Source organism: Helicoverpa armigera, chromosome 21 (assembly GCF_030705265.1).
Source record: "Helicoverpa armigera isolate CAAS_96S chromosome 21, ASM3070526v1, whole genome shotgun sequence".
NCBI lineage: Eukaryota > Metazoa > Arthropoda > Insecta > Lepidoptera > Noctuidae > Helicoverpa > Helicoverpa armigera.
The window spans coordinates 5,828,516-5,849,320 of NC_087140.1; the positions used below are offsets into that span (position 1 = coordinate 5,828,516).

A 20,805-nucleotide genomic window follows, 5' to 3' on the forward strand; every position below is an offset into this window, starting at 1 on the left:
TTAACCAACTTATATTTAGAAAAACGATCATGTTAATAAAGTTATTCTAATTATAATTAGTATAATAAACTGGAGTTAAAAGTAATTCACTCCATAAAGATTTCCAAAACAATTTTCCTCATCAAGAAAAACAATAAAAAATCATTGCGCTTAATTTTAAAACGCGAAACCTAATTACGTCACTTATAAAGGCACAGAAAAATTAACAAACAAATTAACTTTGAAGGGTTTAATCGTTTGGGGTGAACCCTTCCTGATATTAAACAGCCCTGCGATCCGGGGTTGCCCACTCATCGTGAATCATATTTATTTATGCTGTGTTTTGAAACTCACTGTTATGGTGTATATGTTATGTAAAAAAGACTTTAGGCTTGAATATTTGTATGTGTGGTTGCATGTTTGATGCAATTTTATTGTAAAAGCAAATTCTTTCTTGCAGAAAATACGCATAGAATTTGATTGAATTGTGTCACATTTGGGTGGTGTTGTGTGTGAAAAGACAATAAGTAGGTGTGGCTGAAAGAATGCTACTTGAGGTGATGCCAGACAGAGGAATGGAACTACATACTAATTACTGTCTTAAGAATCCCTTTAAAGCTTATAGCGATATAAATATATGTACTGGGAGATATTTCCATATTCTTATCTAGACTCTGTAATACCTACCTACGCATTCAGTATTATTCTAACCAATTATATTGAAAAGGTCATATGCTAACCTTTGTAATATCCCGACGTAATCAAGAAAAGGATATGATGCGGTCTAATCAAAATTGATTTGACGAATAGCTTTACATGGCTGACTTCATTTAAAATTCATTCTGTACCGGTAAGGGTGGAAATAAAAAATGATTTAATATTGCTATTCCTATTTACATACAAAGTCATATTCTTACTTGCAACAGTTCAACGTAGCTTTCACTAAAAGTGAGACAAATTCTCGCTCATATTTTCGTACAAATCCGCCCCTTACAGAGGGAAGTGAAAAACTCAGGACGGGAAGACGAATGCCTGACGCCTAATTGGACGCAGAAGTCACGAGGGATTATACGGAGTCGCTCCATCACTCCTACGCTCGCATTTGTCCGCGCCTCCGCGATTTTCTACGAAACTCAACGGGATAAAACAGAAACCCCCTGTACCTACAAGCCTACAATAATTCGTGAATTTTAATGCCCCCGCCATCTGCATTCCGAAATTATTACGACCACTGAACCGAAAAAAATAAAGTGCTCGAAATTTTTCGGCAATTTTTTGCAAATCAATTCGCGATCCGATCATAAATATGCAATTACCCGGTCCACTGCAGCACCGACAATGTGCACCGAGAGTAAACATTTCTCAATTACACCGGACAGTGGTGCGAAGCGAAAAAATAAGCGGACAAAATCTCATACATATTGTACGCAACAAGCGAATACCAATTCCCACTAGTTACGTTACCAAACGAACGGGAATCGTGGATACGGCACGACCTCATGGAATATTCATCGGTTGAAATGCAATCGGGATGTGGGTTTAGGTTGCATTTTCAAATGTTGCACTCGTTCCTGAACAAAAGCCTGGCTTTATGATGTTTTTGTTTTTAGTGCTTTTGTTCGTGTGTCGTAATCCATGTACGATACGTGTTCGCTGTTCGGTTTGTGTTAGAACATTGTTTTTGTATCGGTTTTGGTTTTTTGTGTGGTGGGTTAAGCTCTAGTGCGATGGATTCACGCATGTTAGAACTATATTACTATGGTGAAAACTATAGGCAGTCCATCAAAATAAGTTAGGATAATTTGCTATGAACAAACACATTCAATAAATTGTGTGCAATCATGAATTATCATAATATAACAATAATGATGGGTATGATTCAACAAATTTCTATGAATTGACGGAAAATCCCTCTATGGTATTAACGTAAATTGATTTTACGGTGATTTTAAAGCATTATTGCTCAAAGTACATTACAATATCAATACAAATAATACCTTATTCAATCATAATATTATTATCTTCTTACATACAATATTAAGATATGCACAAATCGGTATGCAAGCTTAAGCCGTACTATCTTCGATTGTATACATATTGGCATTATAATAAATTATACAAAATAATGGTATTTGGTATTTGGGTTTAGCCGTGAATACTAGGTATTTTAATGTCTTTGTTACAATGGAACATTTTGTAGACGTTTGCGTTTAATATATTATATGAAAACAATAAATACATTGTTTCCATACAATCTTTAATTTTGTGAAAATTCTGTACGATTTTCTAATGTTTTACATTATATGCCAGCCAATACTATCCAGCCAGTATTATCTTTACCCAAAATGAAAAACTTAACATCATAAATTAACCCGCAATTTCCTCTGTCACCCAAAGCAGCACTTAGCAAGAAAAATATTACGCAAGCCTCGAACCGTCTTTTCGTATCAACATAATTTTTTCCACGACATCTATGATTTGTAACACAAGGAAATGCTTGAACAAAATGCTCCCACGTTCGTGGGACAGTTGCATGGAAGCGTGATTATACGCACGCTCGCTCATTTTGCTCATTAAAATTTTGTCTACGCTGTCATCGGTGGGCCCACTGGGGTTACGTGTCAGTGCCTAATTGCGGATAATCTAGCGTCCGTTGGTCAGTGTATGAGAATTTCGGAGTGGTATCTTATGAGTTTTGGTGTTAGTGGTTTTGATATTGTTCTTGATAATTGCATGTTATGTTACTGACATTACAATATCAGATTTATAATATCAATAACTTGTTTCGAGTCACGTGGAAACAAATTCACGCACCCGGTTAAAAAGACTCCTGAAACCTTCATCCATAAATTGGGTTTTGTAACATTGAAATAGTTTTTCAAATCAGTTCAATGATCAGATCTCTCTCAAACTCTTCAGATTTAGCATACAGGCAGATACTTAAGTGGTTAGGAAGGATCAGGAAAAATATAGGTAAGTAGGTACATTGTACTTACTTGGAACACTTAGAGGTACATACAAATAAAGTAATTCGTGTTTCTAAACCGTAAACACATTGAAAGCTTGCAAACGTTTGCTCGACATAATTCTCATCACCGCTAAAGAAGCTATTACGGGAACCAAGCTTTGGAAATAAAGACGCAATTATTTTGCCAGTCTCTATGACTACATATTACTAAATTACATATATTTAGGATATACAAATATTTCAAAAAAATACGCAATTTATTCTGTTAGTTATTGCTTTTGTTTAGGAATAAATAACAGTTGGAATTTCAATGTCTATGTAAGTTTATGTAAGTCGGTGCATTTACACAATTTCGAAGAAACATACCATACATATGTAGGTACTGGTCAGCATATTATGTTACTTCTTAGAACAAGCAATTAAATTACCTAATGCATATCCGGGTCCAAATTTTACAGTCACGATAAATCGTGATGCGTCTAACATTCCGTTCATAATGTTAATTTTGCATATTAATCAAATCTTAAAACGAAACTGAATTGTTGTTTCGTTCTAGCGCTTAACCTCCTTGTTGTCTAACTGAAAAATGCCTTATTTCCTTGTCTCAACTGTTATCCACATACTCATAAACTTAAAAGTCACACTCTTGCCTGCTAACTTAAAAAAAAAAAACACCACTTTCCATAAACAAGGATTCTTCTAATCTTTTTGAAGAGCAAAATATAAATTGCAATATAATATTTTATGTAGCCCGCTCGAGGGGAGGCGCGGGGCGTATGCTCCATACTCCATATATTTACACATTTGAAATATGGTCGGTTTTATAGCATCGCGCGTTATGGATTGGCGATAAAACATATCAACTTGTGGCTTACTTAGGTATACTTAAGGTTATGGGTCTGCGTCTTATGTTTTTTTTTCTGGACTTTTTTATGAAGTAGGTATGTTGAGGGAAATGTTTGTTATTTTTTGGCATCGTTTCTACAACTAGATTTTATTAGAATATGACTTTTCTGACTATAAAATGATACATTATCAAAAAAAGTAATCACTATCATTATCAAAAAAATATCATCAAAATCATCAAATCGGTTCAAATCTAATTCTTACGCAAACGACTTTAAAATTAAGCTCGAGGTTATGAGTTTCGATCACATCACTTAAATATAACTACATATATAAGGATTTATATTACGTCCGGAATAACGTTTAAACCATTACTTAGTTACATAACACCAAGTATAATAGTTGATCCTAAATTAATATGCAAAGCCTCCTAAAAGCCGTCCCAACCGCACTAATTTCAGACCATAAACAATTAAACTAAAGCCAACCGATTAGAACCCCATCTCACTCACGAGGGGAGAAAGAGCAATTTCACACATGCAAATAATATACGAGACGTAACCCCTGAACGTATCATCGCATATTGGTTCACGTCAAATTTTCATAACGCCAACGATGCCGCGTCTCCCCGCGGGAAATGTGGGCGAAGACCGAAGTGCTGCGAGGGGAGGATCGGCAATATTAGACATGTGTATCGATGATTTTGCGGCGTTTTGAAAGCAAGAATGGTGAGATAAAATTTTGTGGGAGTGACGACGAAATAAAATTGTGATGACGGGCCGTCAAATGTTATAGAGTTGTGTTTAATGTAATGTAAGTGCTGATGTTAAGTATATTTGTTTTTATTGTGTCGTAAAGGGTGATGTTAAAATATATGTAATTCAGAGAGTACATGAAGATAATATGCCAAGCAGATGTGACTCATTTGCAAAGAGACCTTAAGGAGATGGTATTTTCCAAAACAATTCTGTATGCATCTCTATTTAATATTTATATTAATCAGATCTATATTAATATTAATATGTCCCACAAAAAATATATTTAATTAACTATTTAATTATTCCTTAGTCAAATGTTATTTTAAAAAACACATTCTATCTTCACAGGTCATAATAATAAAATATCTAATTCACAATTAAAATGAAGTAAGTAATAAAATACAGCTATAAAATTAAAAACATTGACTTAAAACTCAAAACATCCATTTGTTTGAAGTTTTATAGTTTTTTTATACGAAGATAGGAAAGGTTTTTATCTCTATTTGGTTGATATCAAGATAGTAGATTATAAAACGTGTTTATTTTCCTTTAAAAGTGGTTGTTTTGACGTAATCGGACTACCGGTCGTTTTGGCCTACATCGCATGAGCGATTGAATTTTTATAGTTAAGAAAAAACATTCACCAAATACAAAAAGATTGTAATTGATCTAACAGTATCTAGTATGTAACATTATATATAATGTTTTTTAAATGGTTGTAATTTACTTATATAACATTTTTCATGAAAATCTATAGGAAAGACAATCTAAAAATAAAGATTCAGATGAGATTAAAATAAAAACATTGGAAGATAAAAGGGGAGGCGTCCATTTTTGCCGACGGTAAAAGAAGTCTAGCTTGGTTATTTAGGTTTAGTAAGAAAAACTTAAAGTAATATATTGAAAAGATAGATATCAAAATTGAGAACCTCCTCCTTTTTTTGGGAAGTCGGTTAAAGAGACCTAAAATATTCTCACGGTTTCTTACATAAACTTATTAAACAAAGTTATTATACCATCATCAAAACAATCACTTTGGATTCCTTGACCCAATTTAAGGCGCACCGTTCATTAAACAAAATAATGGAATAATGCAAATTCGTGCCGACGTACACTGGGCAAAATTACCGTGAATTAATGTTTTTGGTCTCAAAGCTTTGTGGTTTGGTGTCCGTCATGAGAACTGGGTTTAAATAATAGAGATTATTATGCATCATGATCTCATAGTAGCCAAGGACAGAAGGGTTTGGTCTTAAAGGATTCACCCTTTTTAACCGAAGTATTTGTATCTATATAAAATGTATTTTTGTGTAGTTGGTGTATAATTATGTCTATTGGTGGAAAGGTATAAATGTATTACTTATATGATTGTGACGTTTTACAAAAACAGAATTTCTTCTGGCTAGCTCTGTAGTTACATAAGTCATTTATTTAGTATCTCGCGTCAATATCACCTGATAATACACAAAACAGTTTAATTCACACTGAAATATAGATTTATTAACTTACTAAATAACTTGCCGACTTTATCCTAATAATAGGTAATACATTAATGGGGGTAAACTGTAACTGCGCTTTAGGCCTAAAATAAAAATATGTCCTTGATGTCTTTTACACGAGTAAAGATGTTAGTTTTGGCATAGGTACCTAAAAGCCTGATAGACATACGGAGATAGATTTTTTTGTGTTCATAATAACTGGAGAGATAACAGAAATAAACAGATAATAATAATAAACACTAGTCCAAATTTAAAAGCGAAAATTAGACACGTTCATTACCTAAGATACTTAACGCAGACAATATCACATTTATATCTCCATCAGTTTAAAACGTTTCTTTTATAACTTTTTTCTACTCAACTAACATGATTATTTATAAAATCCTATCTAACTAGTTTCACGGCTTCTCACTTTAACTGACGATTTACAAGCAATACCATTTGAACTGTAATCACTAGATTGATATTTAAGAGTAAGCTCACTCTCGTATCTCAAGATAAGATAAATTAAACCAGATATTTTTATCTGCTGAGACTTATACTGATAAACGTTAACCGTTTTATTTTTTCATCTTGAAAACTGACTAGCTCTTCCTGTGGTTCCACTGGCGTCTTGAGGTATCTACTACATCATCTGTCTAGCCTTTTCTGAACTAAGTTGGTGTCGGCTTCCAGTCTAACCGGATACAGCTGAGTACCAGTGTTGTACAAGGAGCGACTGCCTATCTGACCTCCTCAAACCAGTTACCCAGGTAACCCAATACCCCTTTATAAGACCCCCAGTATAATACTTCCATGATATGATGTTGTGATGACTACTGAATACCTACTACAATACGGTTTAGTTATTTGTTACAAAGCTCGTTTCACAAAACCATTAATGAATGCCATTCTGCCTTCCTTCTAGAAACGATCATCGATTTATTCAAATCGTTTTGTACTGCTATACGTTGCATATTCGTAAAATAAAAAAACGACTTATTTATTTTAAAAATCGAACCCAATTTTAACCTCATCTAAACTATCTGAAATCTGTCACAACAAGCTTACTATTTATAATAAACGTTTATTCTATTCTATTTTCTTCAGCCAGCATCACCACAAAACTGGCCAAAGAGAAAAAAAATCAAGTGCAAGGAACTGTCAAACCGGTTGGCAAATATAAAAAGGTTGTATACCAGCTCAATGGCCACTAATAGACGCAAAAAGGTGGATTAGGTAAAATTGTGCGGTTTAAATAATGAGAACTGTAGCGGAAATGGTAGCAACCATTACTGGTAAGATCGCGGTGAATATTATTACCGACACTTTCTATTGATTTTGCAAAGAGATCGCCTTTTTTGTTAGGATAACTGGCTCGCCTTTCTAAACGGTTGACAATCAACTAGTGTTTGTTGCTTAACCATGGCGGTTTTTTGTTTTTTTTTTTTGATTTGACAGTTGAATAACAGTATCTTTGGGGGCATTTAGATCATCGACAATATAACTGCTGCGTTGGTGTCTAGCTGTCGCAAATGTCACGAGGTCTCGGGTTCGATTCCCGAGTCGGGCATAAATCGCTTTGTGGGTTGAAAAGCAGCCCGGAGTCTGGAAGTCGGAGATTGATACTCCCGTGCATCGGAGAGCACGTAAATGTCTGTGCTGCGCTTCATCTCACTCCGGTCGTGTCGGATTGCCGTCCCATCGGACTATGAGAGTGAAGGAATAGCGAGTGCACCTGTGTCTGCGGAAATGCTTGTGCACTATAATATGTCCTGCGCAGTTGGCTAATCTCCTTACATGAGAACAGCCGCCGCAGCCGATGATAGGCTAGGAGGACGTTGATAAACGTCCGTTTTTCGTAAAACAACTGTTTACTTTGAAAATTGAACGAGAAAATATAGTATGTAAACTTGTTTGAGAAAAACTGACTTTTATGTACCTACCTAGTCAGTGAATTTAGGCTTTAAGTAAAGGTGTTTGACCGTCGGATTTAATGATAATTCTAAGGTCATTGACATCTTTCTTAAGTAAGCCGTTTGGGTCTTTTCACAATACTTCGCTTCTATTTCATCATTTCACGTGTAGCTTGATTTCCGTATTATTAAATACTAAATTGTTAGGCTTACCTTGAAATTATTGTTTTGACAATGTCATATAAAAATAGCTTGAAATTGCATTCCACAGACATCGAACGATATTTTTTTTTTCAATTCAAATCAGTTCCAAGTCCGGAAGGATAAATATAAAAAAAAACGGTTTATATGTAAATATTATATTTGTTTTAATTTGTAAGTAAAATAAATTGTAAATATTAGGATAAATGTAGTTTCCGGAAGGTTAAATGATTTTTTAGAATTATTAAAAGTCGCCCATAATAAGTGCTTTTGTTAACGTTTTCAAACTGACAAAGTCAACAACGACATATGATTTTGAAAACATTTTTAACAGCATAAGTAACAAGTACAAATATTTATTGCAAAATTAAAAGATAATTTTTACAAAAATTTCATCCCACGTTCCGTCGGTAGGCAAAGCGCAATAACCACAAATGATTCGATATTGAAACCGTGGACACGGTTGAAGTGACGCAGTTATATAACTAGAGGTATATAACAAGTATATATAATAAGTATATAGTAAAATACATAATGTCCCGTAATAGCACACACAGTAATACGTAGGTAAATACGGTATTTATGAGATGATTCAGAGAAAATACTGTTATTACGAGTCGTGAAAGTTACCTACCTACGTGTAAGAAATGTTAGGAAACTAAGTATATAGGTATATGTAACTTCTTACAGAGTTACAAACTCTACAAATCGAAGAAGGTATAGGTTCTAAGAAGAATTTTCATAGAAGTATTTTTATTTAAAGTTTTGTCTAAAAGTTAATAGAAAAGATCTTTACGAACGAGTTTTTATATATTGTGTTACTGACCAGACCTTTTTATACCTATTTATATTCATTTTTATTATATTAAGTAAAAATGAATAAGACGAAATAACTTAAAACCCCTTCTCAAAACAAATATTGTTATATAAATACATACCTACCTATATGTATAACGTCGTCGATTCAAATCTAATTCCTTGGACTTGGTTACATAAGGACATACAAAAAATTATAACCGATATCAAAATAAAATCACAATTGCTTAAATAATATCCTCAATACAGTAAGAAAGTATTTTTTTTATTTTTTAACTTATGATGTCACTAGTAACTAAAGCTAAAAGGACTGTTACATATTTTTAATAGCTCTATATTATTATCTCTCTGTCTATAAAAAAACATTATTTAAATGTAATATTCAAAGTAATATTTATTTATTATATTTTTATTACTACATTAATTAAGATTGTTAACACTTCTCGTATTTTCAAGGTCAAAATTTATGACTATTTCAGTATGAATATTCAATATTTTTAATCAATTTATGGATATAGATCGAAAATAACAGTTTTAACACCCAATATTTTGCTTTTTTATGGCTTTTTAATTACCGATTCTCTCAATCTGTTCATTGTATATTTAGCTCTGCTACAACCACAAAAGATATAAAATTGTTTAACCTTTTCTTATCGCAATGATGATCAAGATCACAGATTTATGAATCAACCGCAAACTTTGTACCTATACTGTTAATCAAAGATTATGTTAATCTACATTTAATGGTCCCATAATACTTGAATGGTGTAACGACCAAAGTGTTTTAGTGTTTTAAAATAGTCATAAAAACTTTAATAGTGTAATAAAAAAAATGTCTTCGGCGCCGAAGATTTGGTCCTTTTTTCTGTCACTACTTAAGTATTTCCGATACACGTTCGGATGTAAGGACCAAGAGTAGCTATTGTCTCAATTATACAGTGTGTTGTTTATCGCCGCTTCCTCTTTGCCGGTGGTCGCAAAAACTATAGGGCCCTTTCCTGCACGCGTCGGGTTGCGGGTTTTTTTGCAAGTTTGTTTATAACAAATTGACCGAGATGTGAAGAAAAAACTAAAGAGTCTATTCTGGATTTGGTTTTATCTGTTGCAGAAAATTGTTGTGTTTTTTTTTCTACAAGCAAAACATCAACCGCTGGGCTTTGGAAAAGCGTTTGAGGATTTTTTGCGGTCAGGAAAAATAAGTATCTATATTTATGCTAGATGTGTAAGGGCTATGTCCAGGAAAATAAATGTAATATTAAACATATCCATGCGAATTAAAACAAAATCAAAAGAACAAAGTTAAAATTCAACAAACTTTTTCTCAACCGCTATCATACACGCGTAAAACACAAATTGCCAACGCATCCGGTTCAATAAGAAATCAAAAAAAAAAAACTCCAAGGTCCAATTACAGCAACACCAAACGTGCAACTTAACAGCCAATTTTCTGTCAGGATGAGTAACGTGACAAAAAAAATCTGTCCCCGAACTGACCGTCGGCGGTCGGGACAAATTACAGAACGGGGCGCCGTCAATCTCGCTTCGAAGGACCAAAAAAAAGGGAAAAAGAAATAGTTTTCTAGGTGTGTCATCGGTTCGCACGCGAGCGTAATTGGCTCCGAGGACGTTGGCACCCGATTTCGACCCTTTTTTATAAAACAAAAGAAGGAAAAGTATAACAATTTTCGACGCGTATTTGTTTTTTCTTTTCGAGTTTTTTTTTTGTTTTGTTTGGTTGGAGAAAACGATAGCTTTTTCTTGGAGCTTCGTTATTTAAGTTGTTGCGTGTTGCGGATCAGAATTTATGCCTTAGAAGTAACATAAAATTATATAGTTATTTTTTTTTTTCAACATCTAGTGGTAATTTTATTATCTACTCCACAATATCATAAACTAACTAATGTTAACATAATCAATGAAAAAAAAACTGATAAGTGCCTACTTCCTCTTATAACAACTAGCAACAATTAAACGATCCAGGTCAACTAAAAGATAACACAGGAATATTAATTAACTAAGATTCTAATGTTTATTACTGCTTGTTCATTACAGAGAATTACGACGGTTCAATATATTCTACTTATCTTCCTAATTAACCCCTTTAACTGATCTGACATTTGACTTATTGTTGATGATAGATTATAATTAATTAACGTTTAACTAGATTACGATTGAAAATAGACAAGTGATTTACTAGTCTTATCATGTATAGTCCAATAAATAAGAAATAATAAGCAAAAAGAAACCGTCGCTGAAAGAAATGACGCAAAAATTAATGTTGCAAAAATAAAGTACCTCATTTGAATTATTACGGAAAATATTTGTTACGTAACTTACCGTTCAATCTATCCTTAACAATTTGATGTGCGAAGGCTGCCGCTGCTGCTTGCCTCATAGGGTCCATAGTGACCCCCCAGGCACCCAACGCACCCAGGGCCCTATGAGCTGGCACTCTAACGACCCCCGGATTACTCGAGAACCCATACCCTCCACCGATACCCAGCCCAGGTCTCAACAACAGTCCCGAATTTGGATATAAACCTGGTGTATGTGAAAAGTTCAAAGGCAAACCAGAATTGTCTTTCCCTTCATCTTTAGCACTCTCTGATTCAGTGTCCTGATCACTCCTATCATCACTTTCCCCGGAATTTCGACGCTTATCTATATCTTCAAATTGTTTCCCCAAAAGCCGAGATATACTGAAAGGTAGGTTCACCCTCGGTTGGGTGTCAGTCATGTGTTCGTTCGGTGAATCATGATATCTGTCATGGTAACTGTGTTCTGAGTCTCGGTCCTCGGATGCTATGCTTCTATCGCAATGCCCTGATAGCCTGCTGTCAGAGTCCACGTTGATCTCCTCTTGGTCATCATCAGAGTGCACGGATGACATTTTTAAAAAGTGTTTAAAACTGTTTTTCAAAACACTGACACTACAATATTAGTCTTCACCGATATTCTTGGCAGCAAAACATTTTTTTCGTAAACACAAATTTTTATGCTAGACCAATGCGAATTGAAATCCGAAATAAGAATGGAACATACGAACTCGAATTTCTTATTTGAAAAAAGCTTAGTTGGCGCGCTACGCTCGACCGCACGCGACCGAATCGTTACACAGTGTATCGGCCAAAACGAGCCAATCAGCAGTATCCCCACCGCTTTACGAAATTCAAACGCGATAGTTTGACCGCACAAACGCCTCAACTATGCCCGTTGAGTGGAACAGTTTCCAACAAAAGCTTAATACGATTTCCAAACATAAAAACTCGTTTGGACTCACTAACTTAAACAGAACGATTCGCTGCGTCCCTTTCGTGGCTCGTCTCACTTCAATTGAGTCCCCCCATGACACCATTAACAAAGCATTTTCAACCTTAAGCCTAGCAAAATAAAGCTTGAAATCATCCGGTTGGATTTGGTCTTTGGCACATTTTTAGGAGTCTTATAACAAGGTAAATACCACCAAGAATATTCGTGCGATAGAGACAGACAGAAACTTTGGCAAAGCCTTTCAACGCGTTAGAGTGGGCGGGCTATATTTCTGTCAGAGGGCGTGGCCTTTTTCTTGTAACGCGTCGTTTAAATCCAGTTATGGCCTGACAAATGGTGTACATATTAAGGGGGGCAATGTTAGGAAACTATTTTTGAATCTTTTAAGACAGTTAAATTATTTACGTTCGGCGGTCGACCGACCTCCTCCATAGTAGACAATGCACTTTATAATAAAATAGCTCCCAAGTTTCATGTTATGGCCATAGATAAGTAAGGATAATGTATTGCTGAAGATAGCTACTTTATAGTATTGTATCCGACAGTTGGAGTGGTAAAGGGTGTTAGATTATGGTTTTATATGATACGGGAATGCTTATTCCTTTTGTTGTAATGGTTGATCACGGTAAAAGGTATGACGTAATAGAATGTGCATTGAATTTGCAATTTTATAAATATTTAAGTACCTATAGTTAAATCGTTTTTGTTAAAAGGGTAGGCACTGAGTTGACGTTTTTTCATATCGTTGTTGTTGAGGCCAACAATGATTCAGCCTTTAGTATGAAAACTTCTTTAAAATATTTTCATGATAAAGTAAAAACTGCATTATTCATCCGATAGATATTTATCGCGAAATAAATTATTTTATTGTCAAGGCACAATACAACAAAAATAAATATTATTTCCAAGAATATGTAAAAAATGAATGATTTAAGAAATTATTTGACTGTTTTTTTCTTCTGACTTAGGATCTCCTAAAGTATCTACATTTTTATATTTGTATCGAGCAAACTACTTAGGTTACTTTACGTTACTACTACTTACGTTAAAAAAAAAAACTTTATTTCAATTTGGAATTTTGAACTAATTGAATTCGTCATTCAACAAATTCAAAGTTATCAATAAGATATCGTCAAAATCTAATCATGAGAATCAAAAAACAATTATTATCATTATAATACATCAAAATGCATATTTTAGTATTGAGGGCGAGTTGGGCATAAGCTGTGCAATACTTGCATTGGTCCAATAACAAATCCTTGTGGAACTCTAGTGATATTTAGACGATTCGGAGGTAGATTTTCCTTCTGATAGATGAGTACTATATAACTTTTTAATAATTTAATATTAATGGTAAGTCTTATATTTATGCAAATGTTTAACGGTCTGACGTGATGGGATACCTACACTTTGCTGATTGGTTAGCTGTATCAAAGGCCACAATGAAATCGTAACGAACTGTGGGCTTCTGAATGAGGTTAATTTGTTTGTTTGTTAATTGGTTCAAATAAATATTGTAGGAAGAATATCTCCCGCAGTAAAGTTCTAGCAAGAATTCATGTAACAAATTGTACAAGTTAGATGAATACGAAATAAGTATATTTTATTTCTATAGTCCTAGCCATAAATCTCTTGCATTTTCGTGACCATTTATAACCCAACCAGTGTATTCTGGCTGAAATACATAAATAGCAATATAGTTTTTATTTGAATCTTATTCAATTAAAGGAAATGTGTATTTATACAAAATTTTAAGAAGTGGTATTAGTTTTACTTTGGACTGACTTGATATTAAAAGTTTTCAATTAGTTTTATTTGGGGATTTCGGCTGTATCCTGAACGTGTAACCATACACAAAATAAAATCTTGAAGTATTTCCTTATTAGGTACAGTTTCTTTGTTGTTTTACGAATACAATAAATGTTGAATAAGTATTTGTACTATATTATACACTTTGTATGGAGCCCTATATAAGTATATCTTGGACACGAATGGCTGATAAAAAGGTGAATCAAAACATCTCGAGGAAACCTGGACTATAATCTGAAATCACCAACCCGCATTGAGCAAGCGTGGTGATTAATGCTTAATCCTTCTCTGTGTGAGAGGAAGCCTGTGCCCAGCAGTGGGACGATAAAAAAGGCTGTAACGGTCAGTATGGAGTCCTGACAATAATTAAGAAAGTATTTTATAAACTTTGTTTATCTACTGCGTGATCAATACTTACCATTGAGCATTGAGGTAGTGTCTATTGAGTACCTAATTCGTGTTTGAGGTTGAAAAGCATAAAATCTGAAGAAAAAAAACAATTAGCTAAGCTCAACGTCATTAGGCTCCAAATCAATTATGATTTAATTTAAACTTACATTTTAATTAAATTATATAATTCAACAAAAAAGTTTTTTTGTACAATTTTCCTACTTCGGTTTTTTTTCAGAGACACCTCTCTACTTGTATTTTCTATCACAAGTTTAAGGTAGGTACCTAATAATTTCCATAAATGGTTACGGTGCCTGCCTAATTATTAGTAAGAAAATTATAAATACATTAGGTATGTAATTATTTTCATTGTTCCCATGAATACCTAATTATAAAACGTTTTGAATGTCATTCATTATGTGCCTGCCAACAATAAGCATTACCTAGACTGTCTAATAAATAACCTCTGATTATTTTACAAAAGTATAAAAAATAGAAATTGTCTATTAGATAAACGAATTTCAGTTTAAAGAATTAAGGGATTCCAGCGTTTCTGAAAACTTTAAAAGCAATTACGTTTTCACTTCTCATTACAAAATATTAAAATATTTTTTGCTTATTTGCTTAATTCTCCGGTTGATGATGATTTAAAATTAACTAACAACCTTATGAACTTGATAAAGTGTGTACCGTGGTGTGTACCTACCTAGTTTAATATTTAAATCTCTTTAAATCTGGGTGTGTAATATACATAATTTTCTTTTCTTCATAAAGATTATTTCTCACAAAATAACCGGCTTGAAGAACCTTATACAAAATTGATATTTTAATGAAAAAGCTTATTCCGACAATTTAACAACGCCATCTTGCGGTGAATAGATATTAGAGAAAAAGTTCACTTACAAACTTGTAGCAGGGTTAGTGCAGCGACATCTAGCAGGGAGTAGCTAAAACAACAAGACAACAAAAGGTTTTTTTGCATTACCTACGTATTGGTCTGCTTGCCACTATGATAGGTACTTCGTTTAGTTTAGAGGTTCCGTAGTTGTAAAAAATAACCCTTCACTCCGTTTTTAGTTTACTGGGAGATGATTGCTAAATTACTTTTTAACTAGGAAAAGTTTGATGATACGTCTCAACATCTGATGTTATTTCGGGCCGCATAGTACATAGTTACAGGACAGCCCTAAATTAAATATCTTTATTTTTATTTCAATGCTGCTTTTATTTTTAAGAGCTCGTGGCTATATCAAAGGTTTTTTAAATAGCATTACGTAATCGTTATCACTAACCTAACATCAAAATCTATCTAATACCGAACATTGAACACGACATCAGAAACTGAGTTCTATCAAGAAGAAGCTGAGCATTTCCTATCATTTCAAAACTACTCATAAAGTCAACGACGCATGTTATTAATTCAGAATTTAGCACCGTGGCACACTGAGCAACAATTTACAGTACTTCTTAACTAAACTAAACTAACTTTTTCCTGCATTTTTGAATTATTGTCAAAATTCAATCTTCAATCGCAAAACAACGGATGGGTAGGTTATTGTAATTCTCTGTCAGTATCACGTCTCAATGGCATATTATTTTTTGCCTTGGAAGGCAAAGAAGGCAAAGTAGGCTTGGAAGGCTTACACAGTTTGTAACCAACCAACTTAGACTTTTAGAAAACAAATGAGAGTAGTAGTTTCATACAGAATGATCAGATTAGAATAGTTGCCAAGTGTGTACAGGCCCTTAGTCTTACGTTAGTCTGCCAATACAAACGTGTTTGTTGCTATTTCATAAAGACATAAAAAATCTGTTTATTTTTTACTATTATGTAATGCAAAAGGAAGTACTTAAATAAATATGTTGTTTTTGATCAATTTAGTACTGTGCTTTTCTATTTCAGCAGGAGGTAAGCAAACATTTTGTATCTCTGCATTTTATACTTATGATTGCTAAGTTTTCGCTAATCGACCTATAGTAGATACTCAACAGAACAACTTAAGTTCCATTGGGAATCCAATGGATGGATGAGGTAAAAGGAAGATAGAAATTCTTGACAGTGATCATTGAAGAATGGACGACAAAAACATTATATTATCATCCAATAGGGCTAAGTACTCTCCCCATAGCACTAGGCCCACAGAACAGGAAAAAAGGTGCTAATGATGAAGTTGAAAGACAATAAATATTATTAGGCCACTTCTAGTGTATAAAGAAATAATCCATCTAGGTCCTTCCCATTTATTTCAGTTGCCGTAAATAGCACAGACACATTACCACAAACAGTTAAGGATACAATAAATGAGAATACAATAAAGTCATTAAATGAGACCATGGAAAATACTAGAAGAATACTTAGAGGACATGCGGTCCAAGACACTAGACCGTATATGGTAAATATCTTAATTCTAGCTACAGTAAAAGTGAAGTAAATGTGGAAGTGGTAAATATGGTAGTGGATTATCGTCTAGCGGTTTCTGACCCCTATGAAAATTACATCACACACCCAGATAGAACATAGTTTATAGCTTTTCTCGATAAATGGGCAAATCAGCAAATCGCTCTAGTAGCTTTTGAGATAAGCGTATTTAAACAAACTCTTTAGCTTTGTGATATTAGTATAGATCAGATAGGTTTTAGAAAAAAGTTATGATGTTGAGTGCAGAAAGATCTGATAGATAATCCAGGCATTTGAATAAGCTGGTTTTGGGTGGAAGATGGTAAAAGGTTGGAAAAGGTCAGGCAGATGATGATAATGGCAATAAGTTTATACCTTCGAAAAACTGTAATAGTTTTCACCATAATAAAAGATGTTCTACTACCAAGGTATACCTGAGACCAGCATCGGCTGCAGACCCTAAGATCTCCGAGACAAACTGGCTCTGCGGAGGTGTCATCATACACGAGAGATACATACTAACGTCAGCTGCTTGCATTGAGGATGCAAAGCATTTCTACGTTGTCTCTGGATTACATAAGTAAGACTTAACATTTCATCACCATCATCATCATCAGCCTATCGCAGTCCACTGCTGGACATAGGCCTCTCCAAGTGCTCGCCACTGTGATAGATTTTCGGCAAACATTTATTGAAACACTACTCAATTTTAAAGACAGCGCGATACGTAATTTGCATTTAAAGAATTTTGTTGAGTTAAGAATTAAAGTTAAATGAGTTGATGTTATTCGTTCGAGGTAAGGCTTCTATTTATTAGCCTGTAAAGTATTCAGTAACATTTGTGCTCAAATAATCTGTTTTCAGATGGGTACCAATTAAAGACAAACATGAATGTATTACTAATGGGGCTAAGAAAGCAGTTTGGAAGTGCGTGCCCAAATGTAAGTAATTGTATATAATACTATGTAAGGTTAGAATGGTCTAATTGAGATTATTACTCATCAACAAGATGTTGACTTTTGACCGAGACTGTAGCTCTCATTTTCTATCAGGATTTAAAAAAAAATAAAGGTTCTAGTTGGAAGTGAGCTAATGATTGCAATCTCTCTGCGCTCTCACCTATCAACCGATCTTATATATTCGCTGTACATGATGTCAGCAGTTGCTGTTGACAGCTTGTTTTACAGTAGCACTTGAACTGTTTAATTTTGTTCCACCAAGCTTACTACTTCGATGGCGACGACTTCGACAATATCCGCTGGATGGTGGGTGACATTGCCGTCGTGAAGACCGAAGACAATTTCAACTTCGAGCGTCGGATCAGAGGCTGTGACTTCATTCCCAAGAAGATTGACTTCAACAACCGTTCTCTTGAGCTGGAGAAGCCTGGTTCAGTTGGATCTATAGCTGGTTGGGGATCCACAGATAGCTTCGGAGATGTAAGATAGTCAGTCGATTCCATTATTGCAATTTGCATAAACCTACTGTTACATTTTGGAATAGCTGGCTAGCTAGACAACTTACAGCTATGTCAATAGAACAAGAATAAGAATATTTTAAAAATATTTTCTGGTTATTTTTAGGGGGCCCTGCAACATTCTGTAAGTACAAGCTGAAAAAATATTTGATCTTAATATAGGAAGTATTCTTTTTCAATTTCGAAACTGACCAAAAAGGCAATAACTATTCCTTACTTCTCAATCTTTCTGCCAATGATACTATATATTTTATCAGTCAGTTATCTAGTTCCAAAATAATATTGATAACAATCCCGACCTTATGATTGTAGTTCCGCAGTACAATAAATTCGCCTGAGTTGCTGGAGACAGATACTCAGTTGATTTCCAAGGCGAACTGCAAGAAGCGCTGGGAACCAAGATATCACTTCATCATCGATGAGCATGTGATCTGCACGAGGGATATTACTGATGATGAAGCTATGGCCTCTGTTTGTTCGGTCAGTATTTCTGTATTTTAGCACGTAAATATCGGTCCTGCGCTTGATCTCCCTTCGGTCGTGTCGGTTTACCATCCCATCGGGCTATGAGAGTGAAGCAATAGTGAGTGCAAATACTTGTACACTATAGTATCTACATATATACACTCTACTAGCTGTTTATTTACTAAGTTTCTTAATTCTATATTCTTTTGGCTATCTTACTGTGAAAAAACAAATAACCAATCTCTCATTTATCGGTAGATCGAATACCAACGAAAAACATTGCTGACCGAAAGATACATTTTAGGAACGCGAAGTAAACTGTAAGGAGTTACTGTACAGTGATGATGAGAAGGACGAGTATGGGGAAGCTGATGATGCCGTTCAACCAGAAAGACGAATGATGATAGAACCCAGTCAACTTTCCATTCATACTGCAAGACACATACCTGATGCTAGGCGGACTCACAAGGTCTCCAGTGGCGGTTTCTGTGAGGTAAATATTCTAGAGTTTAAAAGTAGCTGCACTTACTACCTCTTACTTACGATTTGTTTTGTGATCTCCCGCTGCGGGTTAGCAGCGTGAGGAAGTGTCAGACTCATATTTACTAAACCCATCATGTTCCTTCATAAGCCCTTTATGTATCGGGGTGTTATCTATTTGTTTATTTGCCTCCATACAAGTGTTGTCAAATTGCTATCTAGTAAGCAAAACAACAGATGGACAGAGTATTGGGAACGATCGTTAGTTATTAAATAAAAACTGTTCTATATCAATCAGTTCGATTGTATTTGTGAAACAAGCCAGACGAATTGTTTGGCTGTGGTATATTTTATTTAAAGAAAGAGAACATGAAACAGACGGGAGTGGATGTATGTAAGACGGCTGACAGAGAGAAATGGAAGAAAAATACATATTGTACCGGCCCCAAATGACTTGAGAATACAGGGCAGGAAGAAGAAGGTGTATTTTATTCAAAAATTACATGTTCTATTACTACTCTATCCGTTCTTTATTCTAGAATGACCACGGTGGTCCCCTCATCGTCGGCCAAGGCAAGACTGCGGTGGTAGTTGGCGTGATGTCCGCTTGTCTCACCAGGGATGTTACCAGAAAATGCTATGGACCCTTCCTCTTCACCAGCGTGTATCGGTACAGGAACCTCATCACCTGTGCCATCGATAAAGATCTTGGGTACGATAGTATTAGTTAATGAAAATTGTCTTTCTTATATTCTTTTTCATTCGTTCTTATATGTGCTATATTGATTGTTGAAACTTCTAAATGTTGTTTCATCATCTAACTAAGTATTTATTTAACAACCAAAAATATTGATAGATCTACAAAAGATATTGACGATATATTGGTGTTAACATGCTCACCATCCACCATATAAGTCTTATAAGTATATAAGTCTTCCTCTCTTATTAAAAAAAAACACGTCATTAATTTAAGTTTTGTTTTTATTTGCTTCTACACAGGCCGACCTGCAGAAAATTACTGAGATCTTCGAAAACTCCGATAATCGAAACTAATTTCGATTGGACGAATCATGCAGACGGGTATGCAACTTAATATTTTCATTTTTTCGAATATTTTTAAATACACGACAGACTCATATAGACTCTATTCAAGATCAAGTAAATGAGTGATGAAATAAAATATTAATTATTTGAATATGACATATTCCAGGCCTGCAAAAGAGGACCACGCGATTCACAGGGTCCACACTGAAGATCCCAATAAGATATATTATCCGAAGCCTTTATTTACCTCTACACATTTCCGACCAGTGACGAGACGAGCCCTTGAAACTACAGACAGAGATGATTCGGTCGTCTTGTGAACTAGACCTTATTCTTTGATCATTAAAGTGGATATTCGTTTGTAGTTTTATGATTAGTAAAGAAAGGTTTTGTGTTTCAATGACGTGTTCCTAAATACCTTATACTATATCCCTGTTCGATTCTTCTCCTACTAGAGATAATGAGAAATCCAAATTTAGCTTTAGGTAATGCTGATACAAAACAATGAAT

The 20,805-nt window shown here is 34.5% G+C and overlaps 2 protein-coding genes across 2 annotated transcripts in view; one reads left to right on the forward strand and one right to left on the reverse strand.

The window, feature by feature from the left end:
• LOC110377144 (T-cell leukemia homeobox protein 2) overlaps positions 1–12,184 on the reverse strand; it is a 33,811-nt gene extending 21,627 nt beyond the window's left edge. The window contains exon 1 of the mRNA XM_021335848.3: positions 11,300–12,184. Coding sequence (XP_021191523.2) covers positions 11,300–11,852 — 553 coding nt within the window. The 5' untranslated portion in view covers positions 11,853–12,184. The remainder of the gene's footprint in view (positions 1–11,299) is intronic.
• A 4,008-nt stretch (positions 12,185–16,192) lies between these two features.
• On the forward strand, positions 16,193–20,675 carry LOC110377149 (uncharacterized). The gene is made up of 11 exons (XM_064040066.1): positions 16,193–16,340; positions 16,682–16,824; positions 17,258–17,409; positions 17,694–17,770; positions 18,051–18,268; positions 18,413–18,430; positions 18,619–18,786; positions 19,076–19,264; positions 19,791–19,963; positions 20,251–20,331; positions 20,462–20,675. The coding sequence occupies exons 1-11, from the start codon at positions 16,292–16,294 to the stop codon at positions 20,613–20,615; spliced, it is 1,422 nt and encodes a 473-aa protein (XP_063896136.1). The 5' UTR covers positions 16,193–16,291; the 3' UTR covers positions 20,616–20,675.
• Positions 20,676–20,805: the final 130 nt, after the last annotated feature.

Coding starts and splice junctions, on each gene's coding strand:
- LOC110377149 (XM_064040066.1), top strand. CDS start 16,292: ATGTTGTTTTTGATCAATTTAGTACTGTGCTTTTCTATTTCAGCAGGA. Junction 18,787..19,075: donor CTATGGCCTCTGTTTGTTCG/GTCAGTATTTCT, acceptor GATACATTTTAG/GAACGCGAAGTAAACTGTAA. Junction 19,265..19,790: donor CCAGTGGCGGTTTCTGTGAG/GTAAATATTCTA, acceptor TCTTTATTCTAG/AATGACCACGGTGGTCCCCT.